General features: G+C 36.5%; 1 protein-coding gene across 3 annotated transcripts in view; it reads right to left on the minus strand.

The window, feature by feature from the left end:
• Positions 1-26,750, minus strand: part of LOC150090167 (copine-8-like) — a 127,092-nt gene that overhangs the window by 80,934 nt on the left and 19,408 nt on the right. For all 3 annotated transcript variants that reach the window (XM_090368988.1, XM_090368986.1, XM_090368985.1), the window contains exons 4-8: positions 24,501-24,540; positions 14,801-14,877; positions 12,120-12,157; positions 6,974-7,002; positions 1,731-1,834 (exon numbers count right to left, since the gene is read on the minus strand). In XM_090368988.1, the coding sequence (XP_090225114.1) occupies positions 1,731-1,834; positions 6,974-7,002; positions 12,120-12,157; positions 14,801-14,877; positions 24,501-24,540 (288 nt within the window). The remainder of the gene's footprint in view (positions 1-1,730; positions 1,835-6,973; positions 7,003-12,119; positions 12,158-14,800; positions 14,878-24,500; positions 24,541-26,750) is intronic.

Raw genomic sequence — 26,750 nt, forward strand, 5'->3', positions numbered from 1 at the left:
AAGCTCTGAAAGGCAAGCATTTGCATCCAACACAACAATGCTCACAGAGCCACAATGGAAGCACTTTGCAGTCTTCTGAAAAATGGCTTGCAAGAAGCATTTAATACATGGTGCTGAAAGTGTGTAAAGTTCAAGGGAGAGTATTTCGAGAAGGAGAAATCTGCAGAAGATTCAGGTAATGAGATAATGTTGTTCCAGAAGTAAATTTAGACAAGATCTTGCACCAGTCAGCAAATTAAATGAACATCACTTGTAGTTAAAAATATATCCAACCAAAAATCTAATAATTTTTTCTAGTTCATCCACTATGAAAGTGGCTTGCTAGGTATGGACAGTACACTGAGTGGACAGAAATCATGGGATACATACCTTGTAACGGGAAGGCCCACCTTTTGCCTGGATAAAGGCAGTCACATGGTGAGGCATTGAGTCCAGTAGTTCAAGGAACTGTTCCACAGGTATTTCCATCAATGCTTGCTACACCACTGTCCATAATTTCGTCGCATTACTGGGTGGAGGATCCAAAGCTTGAATGGAACTTTCCACAGCATCCCTAAGATGCTCCACAGGGTTCGTATCAGGTGAATGGGGAAGCCATTCACCTGAATGGGTGGTAAAATCTGCAGAATGCTCTTCAAACAATGTTCTAGTCACCACGGCTCTGTGGGAAGGCACACTGTCCTGCTGGAAGAGTCCATTGTCCTGTGGGTGCACGGTGACCATGAAGGGATGCAGATGGTCTGCAAGGATGGACACATAACCTGGACCATTCAGAGATGCGTCTAGATGTACCAGAGGTCCCAATGTGTGCTAGTTGAACACACCCCAGACCATTACCAACTGTTCATCTGCCTGAACAGTTCCTTGTTGATATGATGGGTGCACAGCTTCGTGCGGTTTCTGCCAGACACACACCCTCCCGTCAGTTCTAAATAACTGGAAATGTGACTCAGCAGCCCAGGAGACCTGTTTCCAATCATCCAAGGTCCAGTGTAGATGTTCTTTCGCTCAGTTGAGGCGTAGAGTCCTGTGTCATGGTATTAGCAATCGGACTGTGGTGGTTTAGGGCTCCCATAACCTACTGTGGCCAATGATCGCCTGATGGTCTTGGTGGAGACGTTTTCGGCACTTCCCTTGTTGAAGCCGGCTGTGATTTGTGCCACTGTCACTCTCCAGTTGGCTGAAACAATGCAACAGAGACATTGACGGCCACATTCATCCATCACCTTTCTCTGCCCACAGCGCTGTCCACGATGAGATGTTATTCCGTAAATGGTGTATTCCCAATACACTCTTGATACTGTTGAATGGGGATATTGCAATTTCTGTACCACCTCCACGATAGTGACCCATCGGGCACCCACTATCATCCCTCTTTCAAAGTTAGTTAACTCATGACATTTCGATGTTTATCCATGCTGATATCGAATTACTGTCTACGTGAATACAGTGATGCAGTGTACCTATATACCTGGTGGGTTCATCCAACAGTGAGAGGGGTGATAGCATAGCACACTGCCCAGGAATCAGGTATCTCATGAATTATGTCCTTTCAGTGTATGCTGATATAGAATTTCTTACGTGGTCCACAGCTTCAGCAAAAAGTGTTATATATTTAGGTAAATTTAGATGTAAATCACTCTAATTGGCAAGTCATCTATTAAATAGTCATGGTGGAACATAAAGGGAAATTAATTTATATCAGTATTCAAGATAAAGAAAACTAATACCTGTTGTCTTCATTACATCTGTAAAATACAAGAAAAGGATCAGACTTTCCAAAAAAGTCCTTTTTGTCCAAATTCTGTGCATGAAATGTCATTGTGGCTATTTCCTATGGGAATGAAGAGGGAGAAAATGAGAAAAAAATTTTAAATGATAACAAATTCATAATTACATTAACTATAATATTCAGCATCAGTTACAACCTTTTTTCTTTTTATAAGATAAATACTGAGATAAATTATAAAAAAATTAAATGTTCTTTTGTGCTGTGGTTCATTCTATGCACAGGCACATTAATGAATAAACCAGGTTTGCTACTTAGTACATCAATCTCTGGTGCTTCACAAGTCAAGAAAAACTGAGGTGTCCTGATAGCAGACAGGCTACCAGGACACCTCATGGGGTTTGTCAATGATACAGGAATACAGGAATTTTGCTAGCAGGGATATGGAGGTGATTATCTTATTGCATACGGCACAATGGTCAGGCCATATCTTGGGTACTGCGTAAGGTCTCGAAGCCTCATTTTAAGAAAGACGTGGAACTGCTAGAATGAGTATAGAAAAGGGCAACAAGATTGGTGACTGAACAAAGGGAGTGCTCTTATCAATAAAGGCTTAAGTTCTGCAAATTGCAGCATCTCGAAACTAGGCACCTGTGAGGTCGTCTGATTGAGGTGTTTAAGGTTTTGAATGGATTGAGCAAGCTAAATGTTGATGGGATTCTTCCTCTTGCTCAGACCACATATGAGGGGGCACAAATTCAAATTAAGGAAGGATGGTTGTAGAATATGCAGATGTGCAGAAGCTTGCCTTTTGCCAACAGGTGGTTGATTGTTGGAACAAACTTCCATCTGTTGTTGTGGAAGTTGATAGTTTAAATAAATTCATGGAAGAACTGGACAAACTATTGGAGATAATGAATAAGTGAAATGGGAGGTGTTATTTTTTTTTTTTGCCTGATGCTGTATAAGCTTGCTTCCTTACATCATTTGCCACTGCTTATGCTAAAGTTTCCTCAGCATTGCACTACTCTAAATAAAAAACAATGCTCCAATGAAAGAAGTATGTTGATATCTAAGCATTTAGGGCATAAGCCTCAAGCTATGGGAGAGTCAGGACTATGTATAAAAATAGTGCAAACGCATCAGAAATACATAGCTATATCTGAATAAATCAGAATATTAGTAAAATGGCATTGTTTTAAGTTATATCTCATATTGTGAATACCTTCACGAGTTGCCATGATATTGCACTACTTCGAATAAGTAAAAGTATTAAGTTATATCTCATATTGTGAATATGAGATATAACTTAAAACGATGCCGTTTTACTAATATTCTGATTTATTCAGATATAGCTATGTATTTCTGATGCGTTTGCCCTATTTTTATACATAGTCCTGACTCTCCCATAGCTTGAGGCTTATGCCCTAAATGCTTAGAGTCTAAATACATGATACACCATCAGGCATCTTTCATATTGTGGAGTTATACTTCATAACCGTTTTGCCATCATTGCATTACTTGGGTACCTACCCACCCACCCACCGAAGAAGGGCCAAATAGCCCTGAAAAGGTGCCGTCTGGGGGCCTGATGGCCACTGAGTTTCCTTGAATAGGTAACAACAATCTTCTCTACTGGGGAAGTGTTGCCTATTCGAGGAATATATGAGCTTTGTGTGCGAGTCGAAAGAGTTGAGTTTCCTCGAATAGGTAACAACAGTCTTCTCTACTGGGGAAGCGTTGCCTATTCGAGGAATATTTGAGTGTGAGTTGAAGGAGCAACTGTCCCTTTCTTCCTTCTACGGCATTTCCTTCCTCTACCTCTCCTACTATCAACTTCCTACATCTTTATCTCTTTTCTAAGTCTAATAGGGATAGTATGAGGATAACCGAGAACTTTATCCCATACCAATACCATATTTCAAAACGGTGCTGTCTGGGTGGTGGTATCCATCTGAGAATAAGTAACATTAGTCTTCTCCTTAGGTGAAGCGTTACTTATTCGAAGTAGTGCAATCTACGGTGCTGTCTGGGTGGTGGTATCCATCTGAGAATAAGTAACATTAGTCTTCTCCTTAGGTGAAGCGTTACTTATTCGAAGTAGTGCAATATCATGGCAACTCATTGTGAAGGTATTCACAATATGAGATATAACTTAAAACGATGCCGTTTTACTAATATTCTGATTTATTCAGATATAGCTATGTATTTCTGATGTGTTTGCACTATTTTTATAGATATAGTATGTAGATATTTATTTAAAATGCATGTCATTACTCACAAAGCAGTTTCACCCTTCTTCGGGTCTCAATGGTGAGTAAGTATTAGCCACATAACACAGCCACCTCAGGCTTCTGCTGTACCAACCAAAAAATAAATAATAATAAACATAAAATAGAATAAAATAAATGTATAAAAATTAAAATAAATTATTGTAAATGTTGTCCCGAAAGTAAAAATCACTTATAATGGAAAAAATTCCCACCTTCATTAATTTTATTAATATTCTCTCAAAGCATTATGGACCTCAATCATGTACTTCTCTAAAGCACCTGGTTATCAAGCTCTATAGTTTGCAAATTTAAAGCCCATATGAGGGTGCCCACACGAGGAAAAGCGTACCTTTGCCAATTTCAAAGAGGTGGGCTCTTTGCACCCTTTCAATCTTTGCACCCTTTCAAGAACTTTGTGCTTTGTGAAAAAAAACATGTTTTTTTTTTTTAAGTGCAGTCTCCATTCTCTGCCGTCTTACGATTACCTTATACAGTGGATCACAGCCTCCCTATCTCTACAAGGAAATTTTTGATAAATCATCAATAGAAACCATGGGTATCCTTACTGCATGTCTACACAGCTCGGAGACTTTGTGTTGACCTATATCGCAATCCCCAAATCTCTTTCTTCCTCTACTGCTCTTAATTCAACCCCACCAAGTGTATAAATAATTTTGGGGCTGCTATTCCCCAAGTTTAAGACCCTGAATTTTGCTGCATTAAAGCATAGCTACAACTATTCTGAATTTTGCTGCATTAAAGCATAGCTACAACTCTACGATCATCCTCGAAACCCAACTACATCATCCTGAAGGAACACTGCTTGGCACTGGTCATTAACCATCTCCCAATCATTACATTATCTGCAAATTTTGACATCATGTCCTCTATCCCTTTGTCAATATCATTTTACGAAAATTAGAAACAACAGTGGTCCCAGAATCGGTCCTTCAGGGATCCCACATTTTTACCATTAGTCCAATCTGAAGCAGACACTGTGAAGATCCAAACAATGCAATTATGTTATTTTGGTTTTTAGGAGCATTAGCAACTAAGGCCATATTGCTCCGTGGATATGCGGTGGTCACAGGCTCGAACCCCAGTCTAATCAAGAAGCGTGTGCTGTGCATTTTTGCTCCTGCTCACCTGGCTGTGGAGGCACCCCAAACAATGCAGTGATGAGATATATCCATGATACATGAAGCCTTGCATATTGTGGATAAGGAAGAGACAAGACCCATGGTATGTGAGTATTCATGTTGCCTACTTATCTATCAACGAGGTGGCCAAAAAACAGGCCAAAGACACAGTATAGACAATGGCATATGCTTTAAATAAATAGATATACACCTCCACTCAGGCAGTTTTTTTTTTTTTTTTTTTAGAGTATCACAATATCAATGGTTCGACTGTTGATGATCCTGTTCAGGTTGATGACAAACAGAATGAGCATTTTGTGTCTACATTCATACATGAGGAATTCTTTAGGAAAGTGGAGGTCAGAAGTTTATCAAACTCTAACAGGGAACTAAATGATTCTGTAATAAGTGAGAGGAATGTGGAATGGAAATCATTGCAGTTGAACATAAAAAGGGCACTTGTGGTGGATGGGAACTATCCAATTATATTAAGGAAGGCAGTGAAGTCAGTAAGCAAACCCTTAGCCATAATTATGAGAGCATACTTGGATTTAGGGAAGGTCCCTGCAGACTGGAGATGTGCCAATGTATCCCATAATCACACAGGGGATCAACGGTGACATGAGTAATTACAGGCCTGTTAGTTTAACAGGTCTGTTCCAGGGAAAGTAAAGGAGCCACTGGTTAAAGAAGTAATGCAGTATCATCTCAACAAGACTGCAGTTATACTTCAAACGCAGAATAGGTTTGTTAAGGGGAAAATCTTGTCTGACCAAATTGATTGTATAATATGATGTAGTCACAAAGGAACTGGATGCAAAAAATATGGAAGATAAGAAATGTTGCAAAATTGGGATATGAGATGTCCAGGGAACAAAGTTATTTCATTGAAAGTTTTGTGTGGGTAGTGGCTCCATTTTATTTAAATCAAATATTTTGCTTGCTGAAACAATGTAATTCTGAAGGGGAAGAATCAATTATATTGCAGTAATGTTCTGCTATAATTGCTACATTGTTTTGGCCATTTACAAAAAATTAAGGGCCCAATCACACCACAGGACAAAACGCCATACAATTTTAGCTGAATGTAGAGCATGATGCATTTCATGTGGATTTTCTTGTCCAACAATGACAGTTCTGTTTATTTATGAATCCCAAAAAGTGAAAATGAGCCTCACTGGATACTGTCAGTTCATTTAAGAGCTTAGGGTATTTGGTTTTCATCTCTGAAAATCATCTGCAGAATTGCATGAAATTTGTCATATTCTGACAATTCTGGTACAACACAGATATTGTAATGAATGGAATTCACTCTGATGTAATATTCATCTCACATTTCCTTCTGTCTAAAATGTTAAGTGTTGCAGCATATCATCTAACTGTCTTACACAGATTATGATTAACTGCACCAGTAACTGCCCTTATATTTTCAGATGTCAAATGATGCTAATGTGGAACACAATATGTCTTGCACTAACCCCACAATTTGCTATTTGGTAACTCGAATTAGTATGGAATAATGAGGAGTATTGCAAACTTGAAATTGATGATGAAACCTTTTGAGTTTTTGTTATGGATTCAGTCTTTGCAAATGAGTTAGCACAAACAACATATGAATGTACCGGTCAATGTTCAATCATGGACTGATATGAAATGGTGGGAAACAAAATGCCAAAATTCCTGCCTTTTGGTTCCTGACTTAATCTGACATTTTGCCTATTCAGTAAATATTTACTTAGATATTTTGTTAAATATTTTAAAATTACTAAAATATTATATTGTAAAAAACTAAGAATTAAAAAAAAAAAAAAACCAAGAATTTAAGAACTTACTTTACAGGAACTCAATTCTTCTGCCACTACTGCAAAAAAAAAAAAAAAAAAAAAAAAATATAATTTCCCATAAATAGTAAACAGATAACAAAATACTTAATGCAAATTTGTTTATACACCTGAAGGGTGGCCACAAAGTCCCATTATCCCTATCTGAAATTGGTAATTACAAATTAATTGTATAAATCCTATAACATAGGATTTATTTATAGCAATACAAACAAAGAAATATAAAACAACAGGTTTAATAATCCAATGTATTAGTATGTTCCCCATCATTTTTGTAACAGAGGATAATTTGCTGCCAAGTTCTGTGGGATTTCCTTTGTATCATTTGAAGAGTGAAGTGTTTGAAAGCAAATCTTTCAGCTTCTTTGAGCTGATCAGTAGAATTAAAATGCTGTTGTGCAACAATATCCTTTATGAATCCCTGTAATCGCAGCTCTTTCACAGTCTTTTTAGTTCTTCCCCTGTCATGCACCCAACAACTAACAATAACACGTTCCTCAATAGTGTAATTACTCTGGTCAGCCATTTTTAAATCTGAAAATATTAAGTATCCAATACTATTTGATTGCAAAAGAAAAGAAAAATAATTCATCTTAGGTGAATCCATATAGTATACAGTGGTACCTTGGTTTGCGAGCATAATTCGTTCCGGAAACGTGCTCATAATCCAAAGCACTCGTATATCAAAGCGGATTTCCCCATAAGAAATAATGGAAACCCAGATGATTTGTTCCAAAACTCAAAAATGTGTACTCAAAAATACTGTAAAAATGATTAATACAAAATACAAAAATACCTTCTTATATTTTTAATATTTAAATTTAATATACATAAAGCAATTGAATCTATTAATTATGGGTAGGACGACTTTCACTGTCACTAATGGAATCACTGCTATCTGTTGACTTTTTCTTTTTGTGCGACTTTAACACAAGGAACCTATCCAATGACACTCGCTTTTGCCTCCTTTTGAGGATTTCAAGGAAATATGACATTGCATTGTCGTTAAACAGATTCATCACTCGCACTATTACAAAATGAGGAGGCATGCTTGATACACATAAACAAAGCTGCATGCATGTAGCAACTGAATAAACAACACTGTAAAGGCACAGATACGCTATTAACACCTCACATTTTACCAAAGCACTTTTCTAGGGGTTACTACCATAAAACAATAAAAACTATTTCCAGTTGCGTTCCTGCTAGTGGAATCTGTTATAAACTGGTAGTAAACTCGATCTAATTGCATTTGCGATTATACTGTTAGCTGGAATTGTGTTGGTTTCTATGTTATTATGGTGAAATGTGTTTTCCCCTTAATTGATATAAAAAACATAAATACATTTTCAGAATCTTCTCTTCATTCCTATCGTGTTGCATTCCGTTGGGGTGATTCTGTGTTCGACTGCCATTTCTTGTAAACACAAAGGTGAATCGTGCATAAGCGAATTCGGTTCATGTTATATAAGATATAGTTCCCGTATTTATAAATCGTGCATAAGCGAATTCGGTTCGTGTTATATAAGATATAGTTCCCGTATTTATAAATCGTGTATGATCGAATTCGTGTAGTGTAAACACGTGTTATATGAGGACTGACTGTACTCATATTGCAAGACCTCACTCGTTTATCAAGTTAAAATTTATTAAAAATTTTTGCTCGTCTTGCAAAACACTCGCAGACCAAGTTACTCACAATCCAAGGTACCACTGTATTTGATATTGGCTAATTACACCAACGACACAAAACATTATGACTACCTACCTAATATGATGTTGGTCCTCCACATGCAGCCAAAACAGCTCGAACCCGGTGAGGCATGGACGCTACAGATTTCTAAATGTGTTATGTGGTATCTGGTATCAACATGTAACCAGCAGATCCTTTAACACCTGTAAGGTCTGTGGTTGAGACACCGCAGATCGGAGTTGCTGTTCCAACACAAACCACAGATGCTCAATGGGATTGATGTCTGGGGAATTTGGAGGCCAAGGCAATACCTGGAAGTCTTCCTCGTGTTCCGTGAACCAGTCTCGAACAATCCAGGCGGTGTGGCATGGCACATTATCCTGCTGAAAGAAGACACTGCCAGAGGGGAAGACCATTGCCATGAAAGGGTGTACCTGGTCAGCAACGATGTTTAGGGGGTGGTAGACGTCAGAGTGCCGACACATGGATGACTGGATCCAGGGTATCCCAGAAGAACATTGCCCAAAGCATGACACCGCTGCCACCAGCTTGTTTTCTTTCCACAGTGCATCTAGGTGCCATCACTTCCCCAGGTAAAAGACACACACGTACCCGGCCATCCACATGGTGCAACAGGAAATGTGATTCGTCGGACCAGACGACCTTCTTCCAATCACTCAAGGTTCAGTTTCGATGCTTGCGTGCCCATTGTAGGTGCTGTCGCCAGTCAACTGTGGTTAGCATGGGCACTCAGAGTGGCCTACGGCTACGCAGTCCCATTTTCAGCAGGGTTCAATGTACTGTGTGTTGTGACACATTACTCCCTCACAAGCATTCCAATTACCGGCAAGTTGCACCACAATTGCCCTTCTGTTGCCACTTACCATCCAGGAGAGCCTTCACTCAACTCAAGCATCATTGAGCCATGGTCGTCCAACACCTCGCCGATGGTTCTTGGGTTTCCCCTCCTAGGACCACTTTGGGTAGGTACTAACCACTGCTGACCATGGGCACCCCCACCAGCCGTGCCACTTCAGATATGCTCTGCCCAGTCGTCTGGCCGTTACAATTTGGTCTTTGTCAAACTCGCTTAATTCTGCTGCCTTTCTCATCTGAAGAACAAGAGTAACACTGATTAACAGAGCTCAGTATCAGGTGTTTTTTTATACCATTTCCACTATTTTTATAGTGGAAATGGTATAAAAAACGCACCGTAGTTCACCTGCAGTTGCTATGATTTGCATAACAGCTCGCTAGTCATATTGTTTTAGCTCATCAGTGTATATATATATATATATGGGGTAACAGGACTTTGTGGCTACCCCGTACATTAAAATAAATTCTCTGAATAAATGTAGTAACACAATTACTGCTTTTCTTTTAACAATAATAATGAATATAATATTTAAACTCCAATTGGGTGAAATACATTTCTTTGAACTGCTTATAAATGAAGTTTGTCAAAAGAGACCTCTTTGAAATGAATTCAGCATATAAATATATATACAGAGGTGGATAAAATAATGGAAACACCTGTGATAAGAGTTACGGGTATGAACTAATATGGCATTGGGTCATCCTTTGCTTTTAAAACAGCTTATATTCCACATAGAATATATTCAAATAAATTTATATTATATACATATATATATATATATATAATTATGTCACATGATAGTATAATTATTGTATAATTATGTCACATGATAGTATTGGGTGAATTGCTAACGCTGTGCCTTTACCCATCTATAGTTTATTATTTGCTTATATAAACTGGTTAAGTCAGTTTAGTTTTGTCAGTAGCGTGGCTTTGCACAGGAGTGCTCGTGTCTGTTCTATTTTTGATTTTCGCTACATCAGGACCACAGCTGTTCAATTCCCTGCATTTGCAGTTCGATCTGGGGATCAGTGTGGCGGACTGATTTTACGATTGATTCTCCTTTGCGGCGATTTGTCTAGCGTTCGAAATGCAGTGATTCCCTGACCATTATTGGCCTTGTGGTCCTCAGTCGGGATGGGGCATAATCGGCAGTCTATTTTTGTTTATTTTTGTTTTGGTTTATTGTAGTGGTTTACATCTCTGTTTCGTGATATTTCACATAAATTTGGACCTGGTGCCCGTCAGAGGGGACACCGTTAAATTTCATTTAATTGGCTTCAAAAAAATTCAATGAATTATTATTCGTATATTTAGATTTTCTAAATTAACTTAAGAGTTTTGGCTGCAATATTTTTATTCTTATTACCCCACTTTTCCCTCCGTGTTTGATTTGAATTAATTTAGTTTATTTGCCTTTTTCGCTCTTGTCTTGCCGTACTGCTGGCATTATTTTATTTGAATCCTTATTCTAATTTATAATGGTTATATTTCGAGCATCATGTAGAGGATTATGCTTTTTGCTGCCTCTGATGTATGCTGTACCCCCCCTTTTTATTTTATTGGGAAATATTCCGATTCTAACTATTTCAACATTATTTAAATATTTGTATAATTATGTCACATGATAGTATTGGGTGAATTGCTAACACCGCACCTTTACTGCCATCTATAGTTTATTATTTGTTTATATAAACTGGTTAAGATTGCTTTTGCAGTAGTGTGGCTTTGCACAGGAGTGCTCGTGTCTGTTCTATTTTTGATTTTCGTTGCATCAGGACCACCGCTGTTCAATTCCCTGCATTGGTGGTTCGATCTGGGGATCGGTGTGGCAGACTGATCTTACAATCGATTCTACTTTGCAGCGATTTGTCTAGCGTTCAAACTGCAACGATTCCCTGACCATTATTGGCCTTGTGGTCCTCAGTCGAGATGGGGCATAAAGGGCAGTCTATTTTTGTTTATTTTTGTTTTGGTTTATTGTAGTGGTTTACATCTCTGTTTCGTGATATTTCACATAAATTTGGACCTGGTGCCCGTCAGAGGGGGCACCGTTAAATTTCATTTAATTGGCTTCAAAAAAATTCAATGAATTATTATTCGTATATTTAGATTTTCTAAATGAACTTAGAGTTTCGGCTGCAATATTTTTACTCTTGTTACCCCACTTTTCCCTCCCTGTTTGATTTGAATTAATTTAGTTTATTTGTCTTTTTTGCTCTTGTCTTGCCGTACTGTTGGCATTATTTTATTTTCATTTTAATCCTTATTCTAATTTATAATGGTTATATTTCGAGCATCATGTAGAGGATTATGCTTTTTGCTGCCTCTGATGTATGCTGTACCCCCTTTTTATTTTATTAGGAAATATTCCGATTCTAACTATTTCAACATTATTTAAATATTTGTATAATATATATATATATATATATATATATATATATATATATATATATATATATATATAATATAATATAAATTTTACCAAAGAGTGATTACCATTATGTAAATAGTATTCAATAATTTTTCAGTCTTTAAATAAAATTTTAATATCACACAGTACTTACACAGCAAAGTTCCTAAATCTCCACTCATTCCAGGCATGCTATTAAAAAAAAAGAAAGAATTTTAAACATTAATACAGATTTGTAATTTTACATTTTGTTGTACAATTAATTATATTTCACAGGAAAAATGTTTTATTAGATTTAAAGCTGTTATTCAGTTTAACTCTGTACAGTGAGAGTGAGAGAGAGAGAATATATAAACCATGTTTGTTGACAGAAGTGCAAATCCAAATGCATATTTGGATTTGCACTTCTGTAGATTTGCAAATATACATTTGGAAGTATAAATCCAAATATAAATTTGGAAGTGCAAATGTATATTATTTTCACATGCCATATAACTTTGTATTTCCATATATGAATAGCTGCAAAATATAAAACATGACCCAATGTTAAGAAATGACATACCAATGATAATTTTGGACTGAATGATTCTGAAAAGATTCATTCATCCAAATGCTGGCTGTTACATTTCATGAGAAATGTTACAATATAACATTTCTCATGATAAACATGCAGAGATTCCAGCAACCTTTCTAGTGTAATCCACCCCTCACCAAAAGTTACAGAAAGAAATGACAAAATCAGCAAGAGACGATCACTGGACCAACCACAGGGTTTAGAAATTCAACTAGCAGCACTGTCTCCAAAATGTACTTACTGGTAAGTAATTCTACAAAATATTTTTATTTCCGAGAATTTTTGTAAATCCATCTTTACTCACATCATTAATAAGACTAATTTGTAAAGAGTTCCACAGTTTGTGTTACTGTGGGCAGGCTACTAAGGATGTAAAGGACATATGAGACGAATGAACATCAACTATCTGAAGGTTATCAGCATAATTTTGTCATATATGGAGATACAACTTTTACATGGAATCCTGTTGTTGGTGGTGGAGATTGCTTTTTGGTCAATTAGCATCTTTGGCCACTGTCTTTATAAGTGTGTGACAATTTGCATGTTGTGCAGGCTGAAAAAACAGCTCATAAGGAAACCCTACTACCCTCTGCCTGATATGCATTCCTCTCAAGATGATCCTACACCAAACTATCCAAAGACGGCTTTCAGAATGTGGTCTGCATGCCTATCGGCCCAAGAAGAAGCCTTTGTTGACCCAACAAACAAGGAAGAAGTGACCTGCTTGGACTAAAACACGTTTCATGGACAAAAGAGCAATGGACACCATCATCTTTTCTGACAAATCAAAATTCAACCTGCATGGCTCGGATGGGAAGCGATAGGTCAGAAGACAAAAATCGGAGGCATACCATCCTGACTGCATAACACCAACTGTAAAGTTCCCCGCCAGTCAGATGGTCTAGGGATACATAACAAGCAAAGGGGTGGGGCAAATTAAGTTTATTAACGGAACGGTGAATGCAGAAACATACACTGCTATCTTGGAGGAGTGCCTGAAACCCTTTATTAGGGATCACCACACAGACATCCAAAACTGCATTTTTCAACAGGACTCAGCACCCTGCCACACAGCAAAATTGGTAAGTTTTATGCTATTTAGATTTAATAATGAATTTGTCTTCTTCTCTCACAAGGCTTAAAACATATTTACACCAATGTTTTCCCTTAAGGTGCAGTCATACCTCAGAAATGCTGGAATTACAGTGTTGGACTGGACGGCAACAGTCCATATTTGAACCCTACTGAAAATTGCTGGTACATAATGTCGTCTAAAATTGATCAGAAGAAGCCAACAAGTAAGATTCAACTGCAGGAGAGCATTGTAAGAGTGTGGTATGACAAAATTGGGCAACCGTATATACAAAAGTTGATTAACTCTATGCCAGATCGTTGCAAGGCTGTTGTAATTGCAGCTCGAGGAGGAACAACAAAATATTGAGAACTTATTTTGCTGATTTACAGTACATAATACTATTATGTTAACTTGTCATTTCAGTAAATGCAATAAAATGTATGTTTCATTGTCATGATTTCTCATATTCCATTAATTATGCATTTTACCCTTTGGGAAGATATTTATGGCAATTAGGTATATCAGGTGGAGTCTTTTTATTGGATTTCATTCACAGAGATATATATCCCATCTAACAAATGCATTTCAAACATATCTGCAACCCACAATGCAGTGCAAAACACATTATTTGCAAAATTCACAAGTGCTGCAGTTTTTTTGTTTGCCACTGTACATCTCTAATCTGCAGGGATCTACAGATTAGAGATGTATAGTGTACTTCTTTGAATCCAAGAATGCTCTCATAATTACATAATTATGGCAAAAGGTTTGCTTATTACTTTTGCTGCTTCTTTTAACATAACTGGATAGATTAGGTCAGCCATACATGCCTTCTTTACTTTTAACTTCAATAATTTCTCTTTCACTTTCTTCTCAGTTATCATAAAATAACTTAGCTCCTAGTTATAACTTGGTATACTTCTAGTATCCCCTTCTTCTTCTGGTGCTTCTAGAATTTCATGAAAATATAAAGTTAGGTGAGTTACAAGAAAATGAAAAATATGAATTCATGTAGAATATCAGAATTATTCCATTCCTTCTGACAATTACAAAGCCTATGAAAAATTCACGTTAGCAAATAATCAAAAGTATCCAAAACATATCTTAAGACATTTGAAATGATCATGCTAAAGTAAATAATATTTAAAAAATAAAATGATTTTTATTACTATAATTCAGAACTCACAGCAACTGTTTTTTAAACTGTCTTCCTTGGAATGCCACAATTTCTCCAAGAGTGCAGTCAACTTGACCAAGAAAATCCTATTAAAAATAGATTTGTATATCCAGATATATGTATATATATATATATATATGTTATTTAATAACAAGAAGTGAGAATAACTATTTAGCTTTGTATTTCCTTTAAGAGGTCTTATATAGTACAGCCGATTCCGGTTATTTAGGACACATCGGGACTAGTGCATTTTGGCCCGATTAAGCAGCTGCCCCAATTATCCGAAGTTTCCTGTAAATAGTTAAAAATACAATGGACCCCCCCCCCGCTTTACAATTGGTTCACTGTACAATCATAAACCACGTTACAATGGACTCACCATAATAAAGTACCGTTCACTATACGATGTGTAGTAAGCACCAGTCATTGTGATCATGTTTATGAATTTAAATTTAATTCTATTAAACAGAGATTCTAATTAGTGAAAATAGGAGGAATATTATCCACAGGTTATAAAAGTAAAGATATATTAAGCACAAATTTACCTTTATTACCTTATCAATAATAAATAATTAAATGATATGTGAAAATCGGAAGAATATATGTGATAATTGGAATAATTAATATAAGTACTGTAATATGTACATATTAACTAGTTGACATTTGTGTGTGGGGGTTAAAATTTAAAACAGTAAAAAGATAAGCAATCAATAGCAAAGAACATGGCACACACAAATTGCAAGTAACACGATACGCACAAGTGAGAACGGAGTAACAAGTTATGAAGCTTTAAAAATAGGAATGAGGAGAAGATTCTGAAAATTAATTTTTTATATGACTGAAAATTTCATGGAAGTGTAAACACATTTCACCACAGAATTCCAACTGTCGGTATTATCGCAAATTCAATAAGATCGAGTTTACTATCCGTTTATGATAGACTGCACTAACAGAAAATACCAATAAACAGGTGACTGCTGATTGCTTTTGTTTTATGGTTGTGACCTCCAGAAATCCGACCGAACCACGTGGTATGGTCGGAGACAATTGTAGGGTAATCTCCAGTGTTGTGGTCTCCTGCCCCTATTAAATGGCATGTTGTCCCAATTAAGTGAAGTAAACACTGGCTATGTTCTCGATTGGGGCTCTGTTTTTTAAGATTTGCCCCAAATAAACGGCTGCCCCGATTAACCGGTGGCCCAAATAACCGGAATCCAATGTATTATCATAGTCTTACTTCAAAACCGGGATTTCAATGAACAGTCAGAAACTATCCATGAAAAGTAGCAAAATATCAATTCATTAAAATTAATCTTAAAATTAAGTCTTAAACTGTATTTGCTAAGTCATCATCATCAGCCATTCTCAATTCACTACAGAATGAAGGCCTCTCCAGCAACTTTCCAGTTCCTTCTGTTTTGTGCAATGGCCATCCATTTACTACCCACAAACTCATGAATTTCATCTGTCTATCTCCGTCGTTGTCTTCCAGGTTTTCTTCTAGCTTCTCTTGGGTACCATTCTGTTATTTTCTTAGTCCATCTGTCATCATGTCTTCAAGCTGTGTGTCCTGCACATGACAATTTTAGTTCTTTAGTTTTCATAAGAATGTCCTTTACTTGAGTTTGCTGCCTAATCCATGTGTTTCTCTTCTTATCTAACAGTCTGATTCCCAATATAATTCGTTCCATTCTTCACTGTGTTGTTCTCAGCTTCTCTTCCATTCTTTTGGTGAGTGCCCAAGTTTCACTTCCAGAAGTCATGGTGGGAGTATACACTGGTTCATTATTTTACATTTCGGACAAATTGGAATATTGCTCCTCAGTATGTGACTATATTTCTAGAATGCTATCGATCCAAAATTTATTCTTCTCGACTTCCAGCCGTTTATCGTTATCACAGCCAATACTTGTCCCAGATAAGTATATGACTCCACCTTTTCAATTACTGCTCCTTCAATCATTATATCCCTTTCTGTGGCATACTTGTTCATCATTACTTTTCTTTTAGTCATATTCATCTTTAGTCCAAAATCCTTACTAACTCTTCATAACTAACTAAGATTTTCCTCTAATTCTTTGGGATTGGGGCTTATGACCACAATGATATCTCTGAAAATCGTAAATGGTTTAGGTACTCTCCATTCACATTGACTCCTTTCTGCGAACAGTCTAATCTTCTGAAAGCTTCCTCAAGGGCAGCTGTAAACAACTTCAGAGATATTGTGTCTCCTTGTCGAACTCCTTTCTCAATTTTAAATTGCTACTGTTTTTGTCTAGTCTAATAAAGGAGTTAGCGTTCCCATATATTTTCTTCAAAATCATAATGTATGGGATGTAGGGGTGTCTATGCCTTGCCTTTCCAGTGCTCGAAACATTGCCTTATTCTGCATGGAGTCAAATGTCTTTTCATAATCCACAAATGCCATTAGCTGTGATATTACGTGAAGGTGATCCATAGTTGAGAATCCTATCCTAAAACCAGCTTGCTCTTTCGGTTGATTCTCATCAAGTATTCTTTCTAGTCTATTAGTAATGACCCTTGTGAACAACTTGTAGATGTGGGATAACAAGCTAATTGATCTATAATTGCCAATTTCTGATTTATCTCCTTTCTTATGGAGCAAAACTATGGTTGCATTATTCCACTCCTTGGGCATCACACCTTTTCTAATGCATTTTGTGAAGAGCCTTGCCAGTTTTTATCCCATATCTCTTCCTCTCTTTAACAACTGTACAGTAACTTCATCTTCCCCTGGGGCTTTCTGATTCTTCATTTTCTTCAACGCATGTTCTACCTCATCAGGAAGGATATCAGGTATGTCGTATGTGTTACTAATTTGCGATCCATCTTCCCCATTGCTGGCATCATTCCTTATGCCTTCTCTGCTATTTATAAGTACACCATCGCTATTCTTCAGTTTCAGTATCATTTGTCTTTCTGTATTACTACTCACGGCTGCTGATTTAAGTCCTTTGTTTTCCCTTTATGTTTGTTCTACTTTTCTTGTGTTAAATCTTCTTATGTCGTCTCTGAGTCTCTTTCTAATGGCTTTGCATAACTCAGTATACTCAATTTTCTCCTTGTCAGTGTTTATCTTGCTCTTCCTTAATTATTCGTCTTCGGTTCATCATGCCAAGTATTTCTTGACTAATTTTTTATTCTTTGGATTTCTTTTTACTTATAGGTTTCTTGGGCTTTATCACCTTCAGAAAGTTGTAATATTCCTCGTCGATATCTTGGTCCTGAACAGTCTGCAGAACTCAAACTTGTTCTTAAGTTCCAGTACATACTGCTTTTTCTCCTCTTCTGTTATCTCAAAGACCTTCGTATTATTTACTCGAGTCAGTTTTTTTCCTTTCATTTCTTACATCTATATCAAGTGTGCATCTTACCATTCTGTGATCACTTCTAACATTCACCTTGTTCAGGACGGTAACATCATTCACGATATATCTTCTGTTAGTGAGAATGAAGTCGATTTCATTAGTTGTTAAACCAATTATGCTCTTCCATGTCCACTTTCTGTTCACCCTTTTCTTGAAAAAAGTGTTCATTACTGACAATCCTCGAGATTCTGCAAATTCCACAAGTCTTTCACCTCTTTCATTTCTTTTACCAATTCCAAAATTTCCTATAGTTCCCCTTTCTGCACTGTTTTGTCTCTTTCCAACCTTAGCATTGAAGTGCCCCATAATGATAGTGTAGTGGGTTTTCTGCTCGTCTAGAAGATTCTCAATTTCTATATACATTTCTTCAACCTCTTCATTTGCTAAGTGTTTTGGCCTAAAAAAGATTTCAAATAATTATACAATTGAAAATGAATATAGATTTATTGTATTCTTAAAGAGAAAAAAAAAAAAAGCCAAATAAATTAGGGTAATGAGCCAAAAGAACATTAAAAGTTGTGAAGATCCAAAATTCAAAGTTGAAAGTGAATATATATATATATATATATATATAAATGGGTATTCGACTCTTATGTATACTTAATTCAATATATTAATACAACTTTTTAATACAACTTATATATATAGTTGATTCCAGTTATATGGGACATATTAGGACTAGTGCATTTTGGCCTGATTAAGTGGCTGCCCCAATTATCCAAAGTTTCACGTGAATAGTTAAAAATTGATTTGATTTGATTGATTTGGTAGTTGTTGGTGCATCGGTTTCTGTGACCATATTGCACCTCCCAAGGTTTTTGCAGTACTTTGATCCAAGCCCGAGGCGGGAATCGAACCCGCGACCTTTGGGTTGCCGGGTAGGTACTTTACCCACTCGGCTAGCCCGGTCGGCGAATAGTTAAAAATACAGTATAACTTGTATTAAATCTTCATTAGATCCCTAACATCCCGTTAGGGATCTAATGGATCCCTGCTTTACAATTGGCTCACTGTACAATCAAATCACGTTATGATGGACTCACCATAGTAAAGTACTGTTCACTATACGACGTGTAGTAAGCGCCGGTCATTGTGATCACGTTTTTTAATTGTATTTTAATTCTATTAAACAGCAATTCTAATTAGCGAAAATAGGAGGAATATTATCCATAGGCTATAAAAATAAAAATATATTAAACACAAATTTACTCTTTATTACCTTACCAATTAAAAAATTAAATGATGCATGATAATTGGAAGAATATACGTGATAATCAGAATAATTAATACGTACTGTAATATGTACATACTAACTAGTTGACATTTCTGTTCACTGACATTTGTGGGTGGGGGTATTAATATTTAAAACAGTAAAAAGATAAGCAATCAACAACAAAGAACACGGCACACACAAATTGCAAGTAACACGATATGCACAAGTGAGAATGGAGTAACAAGTTACGAAGCTTTAAAAATAGGAATGAAGAGTCCATGGAAGTGTAAACACATTTCACCATAATAACCAACAGAATTCCAGCTGTCGGTATTATTGTAAATTCAATAAGATCGAGTTTACTATCCGTTTATGATAGATTGCATTAACAGAAAAACCGAATAAACAGGTGATTGCTAATTGTTTTTATTGTTTTATGGTTGTGACCTCCAGAAATCCGATCGAACCAGTAGGGGTAATCTCCAGTGCTGCAGTCTCCTGCCCTGATTAAACGGCATGTTGTCCCAATTAAACAAGGTAAACCCTGGCTATTTTCTCAATTGGGTTCTGTTTTTTAAGATTTGTCTCAAATGAACGGGCTGCCCCGATTAACCAGTGGCCCAAATAACCAGAATCCATTGTATATATATGTGAATTTGATCACACTTAAAAGATAGCTGAAAATACATTATCAAAATAATTACTTAAATCTGAGGATTATAAGGCAATTAATGATAGCATAAGAAAGAATATAAACATTACAAAAAAAAAAAAAAAAACTAATATGAAATGTAGAGAAAAAGAATTTTACTACTAATATTTAGGAAATGATAATTACCAGCTATTCAGATAGATCTATTTTAAAGTGGTCTAATTGATGCTGCATGCAATGATTCCAAGGTTTCTGCAACTTCTGGAAATATTCCTGATAGGTTTCTTATGGAATTTCTAATAGTTCATGTGTCACATTCTGAATAATTTCCATAGTCACTGAAAATCTGTGACCCCTCAAGAAAGCTTTAAGCTTGTGTGTGTGGTGGGTTTTATAATAGGAAGCTGAATCTGTTGAATTTGACAAATGGGAGATAATGGTGATCGAGTGCTTCACAAAAAATTCTTGAATGGAAAGTGCTGAGTGTGCAGGGACATTGTTATGATGCAAGAGCCAGTCCCTGAAGCCCTGGCCATTTTCTCCAAACAGCATTACACAATCACCATAGAACTGTGTTGTAGTGTTCCTAGTTCAGTATTTGACCATGCTGAGCAAATTCATAATGAACATTGTTGTTGTTGTTATTTGGTTTTTAGGAGCAATAGCAACTAAGGCCATATTGCTCCGGGATATGCGGTGGTCATTCCCTGACCTTTCCGCATCCTCCGTATTTGGTGGTGACGGGCTCAAACCCCAGTCTAATCAAGAAGCGTGTGCTACGCACTGCTGCTCCTTCCCACCTGGCTACGGAGGCGCCTCATAATGAACAAACCTTACGAGTAAAAAAAATACAATAAGCATGATCTTTGTATCTGATCAAGATTGTCTTGATTTTTTTTGGGTCTTGGAGAAGTTGGAATCATTTAGTGAGAGGACTACGCCTTTGTTTCCATATCAGTGCTCATTCACCCATGATTAATCACTAGTAATAATGGTAGAAACAAAGTGTGGGTCAGCAGCAACATGTTGACAAAGATTCTGATATGATGCACAAAACTAGCTAAAAGACATTGCTGTTGTTGGGTTTTAGGCACATTAGTGCCATTGACCATACTCTGCTGTTGTGTATTATATCTATACAAGTGGATGCTCACAGGGTGATTTGCATGCTGTGCAGGCTGAAAAAACCCAGAATAACTCATAGTGGAAATCCTATTCTGTCTACCAGAGATAGGATAGCTATGGCCTCAATTGAAGAGAACTTTGGGAATTCCTCTAATTATCAATGGGAATCAAACCCAGACCTCTCCAAATAAGTGAGAAGTGGTGGAACTGTCTACACTTTAACTAATTAAAGGGTGCTGAGGCGATGTAAATATAATAATATGCCAAGTGTATTTCCTTTTATTAGCCAGATTCAATGCTGAAATAACTTGTTTTGTATAACTAAAATGTGTCCAAAATAAAGACAACTCCTATTTTTATATAAAACAATATTTAACAAATAGTTGTTGCAAGTGTTCCTGATGATTTTCTCAGATCACACTACTGCAAGAAATTAAATGGCTCACCACAGATTTCATGAAATATATACTTGTTTTATTACCAATAATGAAATTGATATAGTGAATGTAAAATTGTTATTATGTAAATTTTGATTGAGTTAAACTCCTGTGAAATCAAAATTACTATCCTAGTTGTCCCTAAAACAGTTAGTATTAATTTTAGCCAAATGGTGCAAGTAAACTACAGACTTTTAACACACTGGCAGAAAAAAAAAAAAAATAATAAAAATAAGATAAGAAATAACAAATTATGCACTTCCCTCCTAATTTATTATTTTGTTATTTGGTTTTTTTTTAGGAGCATTAGCAACTAAGGCCATATTGCTCCGGGATATGCGGTGGTCATTCCCTGACCTTTCCGCATCCTCCGTATTTGGTGGTGATGGGCTCGAACCCCAGTCTAATCAAGAAGCGTGTGCTACGCACTGCTGCTCCTTCCCACCTGGCTACGGAGGCGCCGTCCCTCCTAATGAAAGTAACTATCCAGTTCATCTTTGAATTTCTTCAAACTGTCAGCCTCAATTAGCTATGAGGGCATCTCCGTAGCCAGGTGGGAAGGAGCAGTAGTGTGTATCACATGCTTCTTGATTAGACCGGGGTTCGAGTCCGTCACCACCAAATACAGAAGATGCGGAAAGGTCAGGGAATGACCACTGCATATCCCGGAGCAATATGGCCTTAGTTGCTAATGCTCCTAAAAACCAAAACAACAACAACAACAACAACAATTAGCCATGATAACTTGATTCAATAATCACGACTTGCTGGCTAAAAGAAAACTTCCTACAATATAGTCTAAAATTTTTTCAGCTGCATTTTGAATTTATAGACCCTAGTTCTGGAATTTTTTATAACAGTGAAAATTTTACATTCATACATTTTACTAACCCCACTTGGGACCTCATAAACCTCAATCAGGTCCCATCTGAGGTACCTAGTTCCCAAGATTTGTAGCCCACATAATCAAAGTCTTTCCTCGTATGGTCGCCCCTTTACCGATCTCACCATGCAAGTTGCCTGTCTTTGGTCCCTTTCAAGGAGCTCATTGTCTTTTTTCAGATGAGGTCTTCATAATTGGACACAGTACAGGAAATCCTCGTACAACATGGTAGTTAAGTTCCTATGAAATCTCGTGTAGTGCGAAACTGTGTTATATGGGACTAAGAACCAGTACAAAAAAGGGGAGCTACATTCCAAAAGCTAACAAAACTACACCATATTTTTGAAAGTATCTGAAACTTAATTTTGATTAAAAATAGTAATAACTGAACAAATGTCTTACAAGCTATGATACATCTATGTCAGTAATGTACATTCATTAATTTTCTTCCTCTTCATCACTGCTAAGCACAATCAAATGAGAACGTTTTCTCTGTTGCAAAATATCTTCACCTTATGAACTTTCTTCTGCAGCATCTAGATTTCGGTGATCTTCTAATCTCTTTAAAACATTAGTAATGTGAGTTTGTTTGCTTTTGCTTGATAGACCTTTGTAAATTTCATGGTATGGAGCTAAGCATTTTTGAAGCTCCCTTTTGAACTTTGTGGATGCTTAAATATTCAAACACACCTATCAGTCAAAGATCTGAATTCAAAAAATAATATTTCAGCTAAGTCTGTCTTTCCATATGCTTTTTATTGTAAAATTTGGAACTTCAGAATTTTCATCTGTGCTATCATCCTCTGAAATGCCATTTCCACCTCCGATGCCATTTACACCAAATCTGCTTTAACAGCCTCTTTTTCTACCAGTAATTCTTGAACGTCTTTAGTAGTCATATCATCAAGATCCTCCCCTCCTACTGACTTAGCAAGTTCTAATATCGCACCGATTGAATTTCGGAACTGACAGACTAAAAACAAAGTTCAGTAATACATACCCGAAAAAATTTATAAACGATCAAATAAAACCAAAATAACCATACCAAAACCTTAAAAGTCACGAACTGCACATGCTTTGAAGTCACAATTTTTTATAGATTCAAATGCAAGCACAAGTTCAATAGCACAGAAACTAACACGGGGATTTCCCAATGATTTTTTTTTTTTTGGTCAACAGCGGAGATTCACAAAAAAGAATGGAAATGTTGAAAAATTATATCAAACATAATAGCAGGGTTCCCCCACACAAAAGCTCAAAAATACCATGTTGTGCGAGGTTTGTCGCGATTCTCTATCATGTTAGAACGAAACTGTGTTATATAAGTACCATGTTGTCTGAGGATTGCTTCAATTTATCAATCATGTTAGAGTGAAACTGTGTTGTAGAAGTACTGTGTTATACGGGGGTTGCCTGTTACCAAATCCAGTTTTATACAGTTGGATTATGACTTCCCTATCTCTACAGGATATTGTTCAATAAATCATCGAAAGAACACCATGGACTTTCCTGGTTGCCTGTCTATACTGCTCAGGAAACTTTGCATCAGCTGTATCATAACTTCCAGATCCCTTTCTTCTTCTTCTGTTTTTAATTCAAACCCATCAAGTGTATCATTTATTTTGGGGTTGCTATTCCCAAAGTGTAAGACTGCATATTACTGCATTAAAACTTAGCTGCCACTTTTTTGACCATTCTTGAAGCCTGCTCAAGTCATAGCATTGATCATTAATGACTCTTAACATCGTATGCAAATTTTATACAGTATTATATAAAAATTTTATTATATAAATATTATATAAATTTTATTATATAAATATTATATAAAAATTATTATATAAAAATTTTATTATATAAATATTATATAAAATTTTATACAGTATTATAATATTATCAAAAAAAATCTTCTTTCTCCCAGGAAATACAAAATGAACCTCAAATATAATAACCTGTAATAAGCTATAAAGCGGAATAATTTTGTTAAAATAGTAAATATTTTTGCACACTTACATGGGCATCTAATCTTGAACTTGAAGAATCCACATCATATCTGAAAGAAAAATAAAGTGGTAAGTTGTAAAAAAAAAATAAATAATTAAAAACAGATATTGTAACATGTATGTTTTCTTTGTTTTGCATGTTACTATTAAAAGGCATACTACAATAAAATAATAAATAAGGGAGGATGTTGTTGTTGGTTGGGAGAGTGATGGAGGATAGATTGGAATTTTGTTTTTAGATGAATAATTTATTTCTACATGATTTCTAATAATATTCTGTAGCAGGTAATATTTTCTTTGTATATCTTTATAAAATTATTTTGCTGTTGTAGCAAAATCCCAGGGCTTATTTGATTAATACTAATTAACATATGATTAATACTAATGACAGCACCAGATTATGTTAATTCATCAATTAAGATAATCATAAAGGAATGCAAAGCATTTCAAAAATCATACTATTCGCCATATATCATAAAAATATTGTTCAAATATACAATGATCTGCAAGCTTATACAGCATCAGGCAAAAGAGGGGGAACACTTCCCACATTACTGTCTATCCCCTTTAATAATTTGTATAGTTCTTCCTTAAATTTATATGTACTACCCACTGGATGAAAGCAAATTTCTAACGTTTCTCAATTTAAATTTATGCTTCCTTATGAGAGTAAGAACATCATCAACATTAAGCTCAATTTATTCAAAGCGCTAAGCACCTCAATTAGATCTTCTCAGAGATGCCTAGTTTCTAGAAGCTGGATGCAGAAATGAAATTTTTCATGGTAAGCATACTCATTTTGTACCTCGTCACAATGCTTGTCTCAGCACCCATTCCAACAGAACCACATCATTCCTAAATTAAGGCTTCCAGAACTACATGCATCACCCAGGATGTAACCATTGCCACATACAATGGAATAATCATCCCTTATTTCTGTTGGAAAAACTCCTGTATATCATTGACAAAAACCCAGGTACTAGCAGCTCATCTGTATAGCTCAGAGAACTATACATCTGAACTGCACAACAGCCCTCAGGTCTCAGATTTTTTTCATTCTCTTACTGCCTTGTTAATCTCGGATTAACATACACAGTTGGAATATTAATCTGGGATTACTGCTACCCATAAGCAGCACCTTTCATTTGTCAATGTTAAACTTCAATTGCCACTTCTCAGTCCATCTGCCTAATTTTTGTAGATCTTGATGCAGTAGCATACCCAGATTACTGTCATTAATTACCTTGCCAATGTTAGCCACCCTACAAGCTTAGACATTAAGCCTGACATGCCTTCATCAATTTCATTAATAATAAATATTGAAAACAAAAATGGGCCTAACACTGTACCCAGGGAGAGGTACTCTAACCCGATTCCCTTTAAAAGCCCATCCCCAGGGAGGGGGGGAGAAGATGAGTCTCTGTCTCCTCCTCCTCCTCTCCCTGCCTGCCTCCCCCATACTTCGCCTGGTGGGGCAAAGTTCCCACTGACATCTTTGGGAATGCCTACTCTATCGTCCCCAGCCTTCACTCTCCCCCCCACCCTAACTCAATCAGGTCCCATCTGAGGTACCTAGTTCCGAAGATTTGAAGCCCACATAATCAAAGTCACCCCTAACAATGCCGCCAATTTCTAATCAACTGCTTTCTCGTAAACGTCTTTTGGCCTTTCCAAATTCTAGTGCCGCCACCCATTTTTTTTTTTTTTTTTTTATAGGTCTTGCTACTGAAATCCTCGGAAAATAGGTGGCAGGGCCTGCCAGAGTACTTAAATAATCTAGTGGGTGCCTGACCTGCCTCCTCATGGCAAAGTGTGGGCAATGGTGGGTCCCAATGGATAAATGGTCAGAGAAACAACAGAACATAACACTACACAACAAACCACTCCCACATACTTTTTAAATTTCTAACCTCCACAGAGTTCTGTGTCACTTACAAAGAATACAACGCGGAGATGGGGGAAACCCCCGCTGCCATCAGACAATTAACACACTGCACTTTACTTTTTAACTAGGGAGACTCACTAATAACATTAATCCAAGAAGAGCAGTACCAACTGATAACCACCCCTCGGCCTTCTCCCACTCCACAATTCCTTTATCCACAACAGTAACTTGCTCCAATTTGTATGACAATCTTTCATGTGAAACAGTACCAAAAGATTTTTTTTCTGAAATCTAAATATATAATGTCAAAATTATTTGTTGCATCCCATTCCTCTGTTACTGCATCATAGTATCCAGTCATATTGGTGAACAAGA

Source organism: Mastigoproctus giganteus, chromosome 2 (assembly GCF_048544385.1).
Source record: "Mastigoproctus giganteus isolate SK-2022 chromosome 2, ASM4854438v1, whole genome shotgun sequence".
Taxonomy (NCBI): Eukaryota; Metazoa; Arthropoda; class Arachnida; order Uropygi; family Thelyphonidae; genus Mastigoproctus; species Mastigoproctus giganteus.